Source organism: Stenella coeruleoalba (genome assembly GCF_951394435.1).
Source record: "Stenella coeruleoalba genome assembly, chromosome: 15".
Classification (NCBI taxonomy): Eukaryota; Metazoa; Chordata; class Mammalia; order Artiodactyla; family Delphinidae; genus Stenella; species Stenella coeruleoalba.
This window is the reverse complement of record NC_137161.1, coordinates 51,089,903-51,104,879: the sequence shown is the minus strand read 5'-3', so window position 1 is coordinate 51,104,879 and position 14,977 is coordinate 51,089,903. Positions and strand designations below refer to the sequence as shown.

Sequence of the window (14,977 nt, the reverse complement as noted above, 5' to 3'; positions counted from 1 at the left end):
GACGTGATCCATTCTGCACAAATGACCAGGGAACCTCAAGCTGCACAACTCAGTCACCACCAAAGACTTGCAACCCTCAGTGCCCTGGTGAGCTATTTCTGGGCACTGTCCCCAAGGCACTGTCATTTACTAGCTTGAGGCAGCAGTTGTGGGGAAGCCACAAATTAGAGACCCTAGAGCTGGCCCCTCTGCTCCTTATGATACTGGGACTGAAATCATGTTTTACTGAGGGTCAGCAATGAAGGTGCTTTCACACCCTGTGTGGCCAATCAGGGGCTTAGCTGCCAGCCTGGACTTCAGGTAGGGTTCTGGTTCTTCACAGGGTCCCCAAGGCAAGCCCCCTGTGATGTGCAGGGGAAAGGCCTCAGCACCATGCAGCTCACCAGCAGCAGCAGAGTGGGGATGAGGAAGGAGATGAGGTCCCACAGCAGAGCGGAGAGCCAGAAAGTAGTCACATAAACGCCACTGATGAACTGGACCTGCTTGGTCTTGATGCATCTCTCTTTGACTGTCAAGATGGAGAAAGAGCTAGACAGGAAAGCCATTCCAAAAAGTAAGTTGATAACAAGATAATGTCCTTTAGGACCCCTGTAAAAGACAGGATATAAGGAGAAAGGTAGCCATTTAAGTAGAACTGCTCACAGCAACCATACTCCAAAATAACAATTTGTGATTAAAACAAAACAAAATTAAAAAAAGGAAGAAGTAGGTGGTAAAGGGAGAAGCACTGAGGAGGGAAGGAAAGTCGTACATACTCGTACAAGATATTCTCCGAGGTCTCCTTGTTTGACTGAGGTTGAGGGTGGTTGAATACCGTTATTGAAGCCCTGGCACCAGAAAGCAACTTGAAGGGGACATTGTCCACCAGTGCCAGCGCCAGGGCAGTGGAATGGTATGCCTGGTTGTTGAACAGCGCTGTCACTATGGTGTGGTTCCCCACATCTTCAAAGGAAGCTGCCACTAGGTAGTTCTGATCAAAGACCTCGGGCTCCTCCTCTAACTTTTTCAGGAGGAATGGCTCTACTGAACGTAGAAGAGAGCAGACCATCCGAGAGCATCACACCAGGTCCAGTGAGGCAGAGAGGATTCGCCTTTGGCCTCCCCCAACCACTGCTCCTCCTGGGTATCTATCTCATCACTAACCCCCGCCCACATCCGAAAGTGGGCTCCTCCTGACATGGCCGTGCTCTGAATTCCAGTGATCCCCTTTGCCCACAGGGCTGCCTCCTGTCCAAGCCCCATGACCCCAGGGCATCAAGAAAGTTTTCCTTTCATTGACTGGAGCAGTATAAAAAAGTCTTGTCTAGTCATCTTTTAAATCTCAGCTCTGTCTACTCCCCTCCTCCCCACGGCCTTGACGCAGCCCAGGCCCCACCACCTTTGCCTGGACTGTGTGGCTCTAACAGAGCTCCTTGCCTCCTATCCAGTCCCTCCAGTCTCATGTGAAAGGACATGTCTGATCACACACACCCTACCCAACAATTTCAAGTGACTCCCCCCTGCTCTCGGGATAAAGCTAACCTCCTGCACACGACCTACAGTGCCCAACTGTTATCCAGACTCCACTTCCTGTCTTGAAGTTCTAGCCATGCCTAAGGACTCACCGTTCCCCATGCTTACAAATGCTCTTCTCATGGTTTGGAATGTTCTTTGGGTTACATTCCCCTGCTGTGGATCAGTACCTATTCACACCTTAGGCTCCTAACTCTGGAGCATCCTCTGGCCCTCCAAGGCTGAGACATGTCTCTGAGATCATCACTTACGGTTCCTTTGTATTGTAACTACTGTCACTTATCCATATGATCTCTGGGCTAGAAGCTCATCAAGGGCTGGTAATAATACTGTTCATCACTGGACTTCCAGCACACAGTGCCAGGCGAAATATATGACCCACTTAGAATTCTGGAATTTTTAGTGCTGGAAGGGACCTTCAATCACAGCAACAACAATAATGATAATTGAAAAAAAACCCCAAAATACCCACAATAATGATAATTGTACCAGTGGCTGAAGGTTACTGAGTGCCAGTGTTAACAGTGTGCAAAGCTCACGATAGGCACTCTCTCATGGAATCCTCCGATGACAATGTGAGGCAAGGTTTATTATTCTTTCCATTTTGCAGGAGAGGAAACCAAGGTTTGGAGAGGTAGGTCACTGTAATCCCAACCACTTTGCTACATCATCTTCTGCATTTGGTCTCTTTACTTTAGTTAAAAAAATGCTTAAAATTTTTATTTTAAATTAAAATATCACATGAATATAATTTTTAAAATCAAATAATTATATAAAACTTATAATGAGAAATGGCAGTGCCATGGCCTACCCATCACCATCCCTGGTACCTGCTCACCAGAGGCAACCACTTTGAAATCTTTTAGTTCATGTTTCTCTGGATTGCTAAATAGTCCATCTCTCTATTGACATCCTATCTTGGATGCAAGGACTTTGTTCTTTTATGACTATCCCTGCCCCCTATGGCCTTCCCCTCCCCTCTCCTCCCCCTAGAGTTGTATCATAAATTCGGTTCAATCAATAGTCAGTTTTGATGTTACTATGACAAAGTAAAAATTATTCACAGCTGAACCAAGCAGTATATTATGACATGTTTCTTTTTTTGTACAACTTTCCCCCTCTGAAGTTAATAACGTTCTCCTTTTCTCATTTGCTTAGTTTTCTCTACATCTATCACTAAGTCATCCACAAACTCCCTTTGTGGGAGGGAGTGTAAATCTCTTCTTAATACATTCAAATGTAACAGAAAATTTATCAGTTTCATTTTTGGACATGCTTTAGTCCCTAGAAAGACACAACTTGGTCTCATTTCTAGGAACTCTCCCTTTCCTGTCGTTTGATTTTTGAAAGATGTTTTTCTGAGACTTCTAGCTATTCACTCTGACTTCAGGGAGCATCACGTGGCCTGGAAGCACATGGCTTCACTACAAGGAGCAATGGGCCTGTTTCCTGCCCTGTTTTCCTGGGCCTGGTACTTACTTAGCAGCTGAAGAGGAATCTGTTCTTCAGCCATGAGCATATCTGTAAAATGTTCTGAAAGCTGAGGACCCAGCCTGGATTTCAGAGAAATAAAGAATGGAACAATAGTTTGACCATATGTTTTTTAGGGTCAACTCCAATGGGACATTTTCCATGCTTGTACTGAAGTTGAGGAATGAGAGGCTGACCATAAGGATCACCAGAGGTACCAGGATCTGTATTGACAGCATCATCATCGAGTTGCACCAAGAATATGTAGCCCTTTTCAAGAACATGGCATAGAACTGTTGGCAGAGAAGGCTGAACTACAATTTAAAAAAAGGGGGAAACAACATTAACATAGTCACAGGTAGAAGCTGGCAGGCAGTTACGTGGCTCACGCCCAATTGTATTCTCTCATATTGTGTCTAACATTTTGATGATGTTAAAAATTGCTTCAGATTAAAATTCTTTGACTTAATTATTTGATTAACATTTAATGGCAGAAAAAGAAGGCACAGATTGGAAAGAGTCTGGAAGAGTAGCCTAAACAGATACCAAATATAAACATGATACAATTGTTTTTTACCTGCCAGATTGGCAAAAATTTTAAGTTGATGAGGATATGAGGAAAATGCCATTGCTGGCATTTTAATCTGGTATAACTCTTTTTAGAAAACAGATTAGCTGAATGAATAAAATTAATTTGATATTCACACAGTCTTTAATCTAGAAATTTTACTTCTAGTAATGTATCCTACAGGTATACTTGTGTAAGTATGCAGGACACGCACAGAGATGTCCCTGTGGCGTTGACAGTAAATGTCAAAGTGTGTAGTCGTGTGCACTGAGATCCCAAGATCCAGTGCTGGGCCCAGAGGCAGCAGACTGTGGAGGTGGGCACTGCATATGCTCCCACCCAACTTGTCTGTAGTGCTGCACTAGCTGGGGCAGGCAGCGGGGCCTTCAAGCCACAGGTGCCAGTGTTCCTTGTTCTCAAAATACCAAAAAATCCCTGAAAGTCTCTACCAAGCACCCCCCAAGTTTCCCACATTTGACATGATGGAAGCTCCTTTCCCCTCAAACATTCATTAAAAGGCACTGCTAATAACTCATCAGAGGTGGTGCTCTGAGAAATACTTCCTGGGAAGGTTCCAGAACTGTTTGCTAAAGCAAAGCCTGGCCAAGTAGAGGCCGGATAGATCCTTCCTGGGGGTTGGAGAAAAGCCTCCTGTATAAGACAGGCACTGGCCTAGATGACCCCCAAGACCCTTTCCAACTTGGAGGCTCCATGAATGGTAGCTTCCCCTTGAATAGGTGATTTAAGACTATGAAACAGTGAGATTAATCTCTTCACTAACCCACGAAAACCAGTCTCATTATTTTGCAACATACCTTATAGATAGCTAAATCAAGACCACTATATAAAATGCATATCAATATTCTTTTTTTAAGCATTAAAAGAATGTCCATGTACTTCATAAGAATATATTTTTAAAAATTTAAATTCCAGGTGGTACAATACATGATCTGTTTCACAGTGAAAAATTAAAAAGAAAGATTAAGTATGGGTTTTGGCCAGTAGATTTAATGCTTTTATTCTTTCTTCTTCCTGGTGAAAGGAATGGCCACGACTTTTTCTAGATCTTTTCTGATACTCCCTTCCATTGTGTTGATCCTAGTCAGAAAACACCAGCATTCTGACTTTGAAGTGGAGCAAAGAGCATGGTACTGCTGAAACCCAGCAGAGCCAATCTTTTAGGCCTAAAATCTGCACATTTTTTCTTAAGCCCCTATTAAAGGTTGATATATACTTCTTGACAGAATAATATCATGATTCCAAGACTGAAATAAAAATCTGCTTTCTTGCATACATTTGAAATATTTGCTCACCCCAGTGTTTGGTTGGATTGGTAGGCTGGACTGTATTGAGAAAATCCTTGAATGAAGACATTTAATTCTATTAACAGGAACTCTGCTAACCAGAGGGTGAGAATGGAAGGAGGGAAGCTTGATGATTTGTATATCTATACTGGAATCTACCAACTTACTAAACCTAAACCAAACCAGAAACAAAAAGAAATAAAAATTCTCAAAATCACAACACATTTCATTTTGTTTGGATTTAAAGAATGAAAGTTGTGTAAGATATAAAAAAAATAAGTTAGGACAATAATGAGAGAAAAAAGAGCTGCACCAAGATTCCATACTGCTAGCAAGTATATACTGGCTAGAAAATTCTTAAATAGGCACTAAATAAGAACTGAATTAACTGAGGCAACACTAGCATAAATAGATTTCATTATTTTCCTTAAAAGATACCACATACAAACTAAAACAAAAATATCACTAATATCTATTTTATGAGCAAAACTATAAATTATAAAATGCAGCATTGCTGACGCTCTAGGACAGGGGTTTGTAAACTATGGCCAGTAGGCCAAATCCAGCTCAGAAAGGATTTTACATTTTTAAATGGTTACATGTTTAGATGGTTATCTAAGTGACTTACGTAATACCCTTGATTATGCCACTAAACCTACATAGCCTGAAGTACTTACTATCTGGCCCTTTAAGAAAAAGTTTGCCCCCCACCCCCGCCACCACACACACACAACAAGGCAAAAAGATGTATTCATTGTTGGCAGCAAACTGTTAGGTCAAGAAACATATTTTTATTCATAGTCTTTGGGCCAGTTATTCTACTGCTGGGAATTTGTCACAACAAAATAATCCAGTAAACCGGTGACTCATTTTCCCTCTAGTACAGTTCTGCAAAAGACAGTGAATTAATTGTTATTTATTGCTGTGACACAGATTATCCCAAAATTTAGCATATTTATTTATTTATTTATTTTAAAATCTTTTGGCCTTGCCACACAGCTTGTGCAATCTTAGTTCCCTGACCAGAGATTGAACCCACTCCCCTTGCACTGGGGGCATGGAGTCTTAACCACTGGACCACCAGGGAGGTCCTAGCATCTTAAAACAACAGTAAGCGTTTATGATCTCACGCAGTTCCTGTGGGTCAGGAATTTAGGAGTGGCTCAGCTGGGTGGTTCTGTCTCAAGGTCTCTCCTGAGGCTGTAGTCAAGCTATTGGCCAGGCTGCAGTTGTCTGAAGGCTGGACTGGGGCAGGAGGGTAAGCTCTCAGGGTGGTGCCCTTATGTGGCTGTGGGCGGGAGGCAGTAGTGTGTGGTTCTCTGTAGTTCTGACAAGAACATTGGTTGATGGTTTAAGTAACATTAATGATTAAGATAAAAGTGAAACAACAAAGATGTATGTCAGAACTTCACTCATTCATCCATGAGGTGAGCACCATTTTTGTTGGATTGAGTAACATTTTTTTAATACTGGAAGAGTATTTCCTCAAATTCTATTCTTAATGAAATTGCTTCAGATATGACATACTTTTAAGCTTAATTCACACTATTAACATTTTCTCAGTCGTTACTTTTTTAATCTAGACAATCAAAGCAATAAATTAAACCCCAATTTATAGTGTTTATCAATTTCCATGTTGTAAATACTCTCACCATGATTGATTTCAAATTATCAACATAACATTTCCATCATACAGATGTAAGTAGATGTAAAAATAACCTCAAGAGCACTGATAATAGTAAAATGTAGCCAAATCATGAGGAAATGAAGTTTTTATTATTACCTTTTATTATTACCTTTTGTGATTATTGTGATTGATAATAAGAAATATGTATTTGATCTTTGTCCTGGTTCTGGAATAGAGCGCCTAAAATCCTTATAAATTTCTAAGTGATGAGAGCCATAAAAGTGTCTTTTGTTATCTTAATGGGTGACTTTTGGAAAGCACCAAAGGATGGGGGTTGGTTGCCATGGGAAAAAAAAACAAGTGATTAGAGGGTTAGAACTTTTGACCACCTTCACCCAATTCCCCCACCCCTACCTCCAACCTCTGGCAACTACAAATCTGTTCTGTGTTTCTATGAGGTGTTTTTTTTTTTAAGATTCCACATATAAGTAAGATCATACAGTGTTTGTCTTTCTGTGTCTGACTTATTTCACTGAGCATAATGCCCTCAAGGCCTATCCATGTTGTTGCAAGTGTCAGGATTCCTTTTTTTTTTTTTTATGGCCAAATAGTGTGTGTGTGTGTGTGTGTGTGTGTGTGTGTGTGTGTTTATCAATCACATTTTCTTTATCCATTCCCCTGCTGATGGACACTTAGGTTGTTTCTACAACTTGGCCATTATAAATAATGCTGCAATGAACATGGGGGTGCAGATATCTCTTTGAGGTAGTGAGTATATTTCCTTCAGATATATACCCATAAGTGGAATTGTTGGATCATATGGTAGTTCTATTTTTTTAAATTAATTAATTTATTTTTGGCTGCATTGGGTCTTCGTTGCTGCGCTCAGGCTTTCTCTAGTTGTGGCGAGCAGGGACTACTCTTCATTGCAGCGTATGGGCTTCTTATTGCGGTGGCTTCTCTTGTTGTGGAGCACGGGCTCTAGGCACATGGGCTTCAGTAGTTGTGGCATGTGGGCTCAGTAGTTGTGGCTCATCGGCTCTAGAGCACAGGCTCAGTAGTTGTGGCGTGCAGGCTTAGTTGCTCCGTGGCATGTGGGATCTTCCTGGACCAGGGCTCAACCCTGTGTCCCCTGCATTGGCAGGTGGATTCTTAACCACTGCGCCACCAGGAAAGTCCCTCTATTTTTAATTTTTTGAGGAACCTTCAATATCAGTGTTTATAGTGGCTGCACCATTTTACATTCCGACCAACAGAACACAAGGGTTCCCTTTTCTCCACATCCTGGCCAAAGCTTGTTATCTCCAGTCGCTCTGCCATTCTAACAGGTGTGAGGTGTTATCTCATAGTGGTTTTGATTTGCATTTCCCTAATGATTAGTGATGTCGAACACCTTTTCATGTATCTGTTGGCCATCTGAATATATTCTTTGGAAAAAAAGTCTATCCAGGCCCTTTGCCCATTTAAAAATTGGATTGTTTTTTCTTTTTTGCTATTGAGTTGTATGAATTCTTTATATATTTTGGATACAAACCCCTTATCATATAAGTGTCTGTGAATACTTTCTCCCATTCAGTAGGTTGTCTTTTAATTTTGTTGATCATTTTGTTTGCTGTGCAGAGCTTTTTTATTTTGATGTAGTTCTACCTGTTTATTTTCCTTCTGTTGCTTGTGCTAATGTCCTCCCTTTGATTGTGAGCTGGACCTAGTGACTAACTTCTAATGAACAGAATATAGCGAAAGTGATAAAAATGTCACTTCCAAGATTAGGTTACAAAATGAATGTAGCTTCCATCTTGGTCACGTTTTCTCTCTTTCTCTGATCACTCGCTGTGGGGGAAGCCAGTTGCCATATCACAAGGTCACTCCAGCAACCTGGGAAGAGGCCCACATGGTGAAGAACTGAGGCCAATAGATACCAAGGAACTGAGGTCAGCCAGCAACAACAGGAGTGAACTTGGAAGTGGATCCTCCCGCAGTTGAGCCTTTAGAGACTGCAGCCCTGGCTAACAGCTTGACTACAACCACCTCCCAGGAGACCCTCAGCCAGAACCACCTATCTACCAGCTCCTGGACTCCTGACCCACAGAAACTGTGAGGTAATAAATGTTTGTTGTTTCAAGGCTGCTAAGTTTTAGGGTAATTTGTTATGCAGCAATAGATAATGAATACAAGCCAAAAAGAGAGTATAACAGACATGAGCACCTGAAAGGGAAAAATCATGCATAAGTAGTAGTCCCAGGAGGAGTGGAAAGACAGGAAGGATCAGAAGAGAGATTGGTTGAGAATTTTCCAAAACTGAGCAATGTCAGGAAACACATTGTGAAAAGTGGTAAAAATCCTAAGCAGAGGAACACAAAGAAAACCACACAAAGGCACATCACTGTAAAAATGTTGAAAACCTAAAACAAAGAAAAAACAATATTAAAAGCAGCCAGAGGGCTTCCCTGGTGGTGCAGTGGTCGAGAGTCCGCCTGCCGATGCAGGGGACGCGGGTTTGTGCCCCGGTCCAGGAGGATCCCACGTGCCGCGGAGCGGCTGGGCCCGTGGGCCATGGCTGCTGGGCCTGCACGTCCGGAGACTGTGCTCCACAGTGGGAGAGGCCGCGGCAGTGAGAGGCCCGTGTACCGCCAAAAAAAAAAAAAAAAAAGCAGCCAGAGGTAAAGGACAGATTGCATTAAAAGTATAATAATAATACTGGCAGCTGACATATCAGTGGACATAATGGAAGCCAGAAGACAATAGAATGGAATGGATAAGCAAAAGTGATCTATCCATATGATAGAGTACTATTCAGAAATAAAAAAGAACAAGTATTTATTATAAACACCACAACATGAATGAACCTCCAAAAATTCTTCTAAGTGAAAGAAGCCAGACATAAAATACATACTATATGATTTTCTACATATGAATCCAAATGATTCCATTCTTATGAAATGCCCAGAATAGGTAAATATATAAAAACAGAAAGTAAACTAGTGGTTGCCTTGGGCTAGAGTTGGGAACAAGGAACGTTTGCTAATGAACATGAAAAATCTTTTCAGAGTGATGAAAATGTTCTAATATTGGATTTTGGTTATGGTCACACAACTCTGTAAATTTACTAAAAGCCATCAAACTTCATGGTATGAATTAATGATTAATGTTACAGTATGTAAATTATACCTCAGTAAATCTGTTTTAAAAAGAAGACAATAGAATTACACTGTAGAAGTGTTTAAAAAACCCTGCTAAAGTAAAATTCTATATCAAGGAAAAATTCCTTCAAAAACGAAGGCCAAAAATATATTTTCAGGCAAACAAAAACTCTGAGACTTTATCACCAGAAAATCTGCGCTAAAGGAAATAGATATTGTTTAGGCAGGAAGAAAACAGTTCTAGGTGGAAGCTTAAGGGTGAATGAAGGTTTAAAGAAAAATGCAAAGGGTAAATATGTGCTAAATTTATTTTAAATTAATTTTTATTGGAGTATAGCTGCTTTACAATGCTGTGTTAGTTTCTGCTGTACAGCAAAGTGAATCAGCTACACATATACATATATCCCTTCTTTTTTGGATTTCCTTCCCATTTAGGTCACCACAGAGCATTGAGTAGAGTTCCCTGTGCTATACAGTAGGTTCTCATTAGTTATCTATTTTATACATAGTATCAATAGTGTATATATGTCAGTCCCAATCTCCCAATTCATCCCACCCCCCCTCCTCCACCGGTATCCATAGGTTTGTTCTCTATTTCTGTGTCCCTATTTCTACTTTGCAAATAAGTTCATCTGTATCATTTTTCTAGATTCCACATATAAGCGAGATTATAAATATGTGCTAAATTTAAATGAATACCGATTGCACAAAAAACAATAATGTATTATGGGTTTTTAAAAATACACAGAATTGCAATAGTTGAACGAAATAGCACATATCTCTGTAAGTAGAATAAATGGAATTTAAGTGTGCTATGTACCTTGCATTGTCTGGAATGTGATAAATGTACTAGTTTATTGTAAACTTTAATAAGTTAAAAATGCACATTGTAATCTTAGGATAACCATCAAGAGAACAGAAAAATAACTTACAAATTCTAAACTAACAGAGGAGAAAATATAAAGTAAAAAAAAAAAAAAAACCCACTAAATCAATCCAAAAGACCAGAAAGGAAATAAGAGAATATGGAATTGGTGGGATAAATAGAAAACACTGAATAACATGGTAGATTCAAAACCAAATGAACTAGAATTTTTCTTAGTTGTAAAGGACCAAAGCTTCTATTTAAAAAGTAAAGATAGACAAATTAATGTTTTTTTTAAACTTCAGCTATATTCTGTTTATAAGAAATACACCTAAAATATATGGCTACAGTTAGAATAAATGCAAAAGGATGGACAAGGAAAATATCCTTCAAAAATCAGGGAGAAATAAAATCATTTCCAGACCAAAATAACTGACAGTGTTTGGCACCAGCATAAAAACAGTAAAGGACGTGGTACAGAATGTACTGCAGGCAGAAGGAAAGTTACTGGAGAAGCACGAGGAGAAAACAGAAAGAGCTAACTATGTACATGAATTTAAATGACCATTGTCTTCCCCAAACAACAATAATGTTTTGTGGAGTTAAAAAAGAGAATTAAAATATATAATAATAGTATATAAGTTGGTGATGGTGGAATGTGTGTGAATAAAATTCAAGTGTTCCAAGGTCTTAGTATTTTCCAGAAGCAGAGGAAAGATACTAATTCACCTGAGACTTTGATAAATTACATATGTGTATCTCAATATCTAGGCTTACCACTAAAATAAGAATATATAGTTTCCAGTTAGTGTGGGGTAGGGAGGAAAATATAGAGTGAGAAAAAATAATCCAGAAAAGGGAGAGAATAAGCCATATAGACTAAGCGGGACTAGTATAAAATATAAAATGATAGATATAAATTTTAATATATCATAAGTAATACTCGTAAATAGCCTACATATTCCATTTAGAAGACAAATATTACCAGACTGGGTAAAATACTCACCTGTTCTTCTTGCCACTTTATGGCCTAGTGTGGCCTCTTGGGTAGTTTACCTGGAATGCCCCCTCAAAGCCTTCCTAGCACTGAGCCAGCATCCCTGCTTCATTATGTTCAAATAGCTTGGTGGATGAATCAGCCAATCTCAGAGCTGCCCTAACTTGGGAAATCTTTTTAAATGAAATAATAAACCTTCCTAATAAACCAGCTGAGTGTGGGTTATCTGTTACTTACAATCAAAAGTATCCCAACTGGTATAATATTTTTTTTTATTTTCATTCCTAGAAATTTATGTTAAAATTTTGTTTGTTGGGTGATATTACATTCAATATTTTCTGCATTAACCAATATCCCTATTACTGGAAGTACTAGTCAGAGGCTGGAAGACCATTCAGTGAGGATGTTATAGAAAGGATTCAAGCACAGGGCAATGTTTAAGATCCCTTCCAACCCTAAGATTCCTGGAGTCTATAGTTTTGTACTTGCTTACCGAATGACGACTTCTTCCATAGTGGTGACGGAGGCCCCAAAGCCGGCAATGCCCAGCTCTTCCTGCCTCAGTTCCAAGTCAGTAAATAGAGATTCAAACCTGGGATGGAAAAACAGTTTTATTCCTCAAAGGTGGAAGGTGAATCCCTCATTATCACCATTGGCTTTCTACAGAGGAAAAAGCATGGGCTATGGAGTCTAGAATATTTTTGTTCAAATCTCAACTTGGTCCCTCTCTTGCTTCATGCCTCTGAACTTGAACAATGAGCATAATAGCATTTACTTCAAAAACTTTCTGTAAGGGGCTTCCCTGGTGGCACAGTGGTTGAGAGTCCGCCTGCCGATGCAGGGGACACGGGTTCGTGTCCCGGTCTGGGAGGATCCCACATGCCGCAGAGCGGCTGGGCCCGTGAGCCATGGCCATTGAGCCTGCGCGTCCGGAGCCTGTACTCCACAATGGGAGAGGCCGCAACAGTGAGAGGCCTGCATACAGCAAAAAAAAAAAAGAAAAAAAAACTTTCTGTAAGGATAAATCAAACATACATCTAGCACATTGCAGATACAAAGTAAATATTAATTAATCTCTTTTATTTTGAGCAAGAAGAAATAACAGTACTATTTTTGGAGTGCTTACTAAATGCCAGGGGCCATTCTAAGCCCTTTTCCATTTATTAACTCTGTGAATCCTCTCAACAGCTCGCTGAGGACAGTGCTGAGAAGGTAAATAACTTCCGTGGGAGCCTGGCAACAACTGGACTGGAAGTCAGCCACACCTACTAGATTGCCCATAGTAGTCAGCCTGCCACAACAGAAGAGCACACATAGCTCACATAGGAAACACCTGCAGAGCATAGAGCACTGGTGACCAGACAGGAATGCACCGCTGGGATGCATAGGATGTGATGTCCCCTACCTAAGGCCACTTCTCCAAGATCAGGAAATGTAACCAATCTATCAAAAACATAAAAATAAAAACAGCTGGAATTAGGCAAAATGAGGTGACAGAAGAATATTTTTCAAATGAAGGAACAAGAGAAAACCCCAGAAACAGAACTAAGTGAAGTCGCTTAACTGATAAAGAGTTCAAGGTAATTATCCTAAAGATGCTCAAAGAACTCAGGAGAAATATGGGTGAACACAGTGAAAAGTTTAACAAGGGGTTAGAAAATATGAAGAAGAACCAAACAGAGCTGAAGAATACAATAATTGAAGTAAAAAATACACTAGAAGGAATCAACAGTAGATTAAACAATACAGAAAAATGGATCAGCTAACTGGAAGACAGAGTAATGGAAATCACTCAAGCTGAAATAGAAACAAGAATTTTTTAAAATGAGGACAGTTTAAGAGACTTCTTAGACAATATCAAGTGTACTAACATTCACATTACAGGGGTCCCAGAAGGAAAAGAGAGAGAGATAAATGGACTGAGGACATATTTGAAGACATAATAGCTGAAAACTTCCCTAACCTGGGAAGGGAAACAGATATTCAGGTTCAGGAAGTAAGAGAGTCCCAAACAGGACCAACCCAAAGAAGACCACACCAAAACACATTGTAGTTAATATGGCAAAAATTAAAGACAAAGAGAAAATATTAAAAGCAGCAAGGGAAAAGCAACAAGTTATGTAAAAGGGGACTCCCATAAGGCTATCAGGTGACTTTCAGCAGAACCTCTGCAGGCTAGAAGGGAGTGGCACAATATTTTTAAAATGATGAAAGGGAAAAACCTACAACCAATAATACTCTACCCAGAAAGGCTGTCATTCAGATTTAACGGGGAGATCAAAAGTGTTACAGACAATAAAAGCTAAAAGAGTTCAGCACCACAAAACTAGCTTTACAAGAAATGTTAAAGGGACTTCTCTAAGCAAAAAGAAAAGGTCACAAGTAGAAATGTGAAAATTATGAAAGGAAAAATCTCATTAGTAAAGGCAAATATACAGTAAAGGTACTAAATCAACCACTTATAATGCTATTAGGAAGGTTAAAAGACAAAAGTAGTATAATCATCTATATCCACAATAAGTAGTTAAGGGATACACAAAACAAAAAGATGTAAAATATGATGTCAAAAACAGTAAACATTGGTGGGGGGAAGTAAAAATGCAGGGTTGTTAAAATACGTTCCAACTTAAGAGATCAGCAACTTGAAATTATAGATATAGATATATAGATATAGTTTGCTATACATTAACCTCATGGTAACCACAAACCTAAAATCTGTAATAGATATACTCACAAAAAAGAGAAAGGAATCCAAATAGAACAATAAAGATAGTCATCAAATCACAAGGAAAGAGAGCAAAAGAAGAAGAAAGAAACAAAAAAGAACTACAAAACAACCCCCAAACAATTAACAAATGGCAATAAGTACAAAGCTATCAATAATTACTTTCAATGTAAATGGTCTAAATACTCCCATCAAAAGACAGAGTGGCTGAATGGATACAAAAACAAGACCCATTTATACGTTGCCTACTAGAGACTTCAGATCTAAATACACACACAGACTAAAAATGAGGGGATGGAAAAAGGTATTCCATGCTAATGGAAATAAAAAGAAAGCCAGGGTAGCAATACTTATATCAGACAAAATAGACTTTAAAATGAAGACAGTAACAAGAGACAAAGAAGTACATTATATAATGATGAAGGGATCAATCCAAGAAGAAGATATAACAATTGTAAATATATATGCACCCAATATAGGATCACCTAAATAAAGCAAATATTGACAGACATAAAGGGAGACATTGATAGTAACACAATAATACTAGGGGATTTTAACTCCCCACTTACATCAATGAACAGACCATCCAGACAGAAAATCAATAAGGAAACTCTGGGCTTAAATGACACATTACACCAGATGGACTCTCTTTCTCTGTGTGTGTATATATATATATATACATACATATATATATATATATGGAACATTCCATCCAAAAGAAGCAGAGTACACATTCTTTTCAAGTTCACATGGAATATTCTCCAGGATA

At 39.3% G+C, this 14,977-nt stretch overlaps 1 protein-coding gene across 1 annotated transcript in view; it reads right to left on the bottom strand.

The window, feature by feature from the left end:
* LOC307198480 (ATP-binding cassette sub-family A member 17-like) overlaps positions 1-14,977 on the bottom strand; it is a gene marked incomplete at its 3' end in the record, with an annotated part of 91,141 nt that overhangs the window by 20,138 nt on the left and 56,026 nt on the right. Inside the window, 6 exon segments of the mRNA XM_079945452.1 lie at positions 384-588; positions 756-1,023; positions 2,992-3,115; positions 3,117-3,296; positions 4,864-5,026; positions 11,977-12,075. Of these exon segments, the coding sequence (XP_079801578.1) occupies positions 384-588; positions 756-1,023; positions 2,992-3,115; positions 3,117-3,296; positions 4,864-5,026; positions 11,977-12,075 (1,039 nt within the window).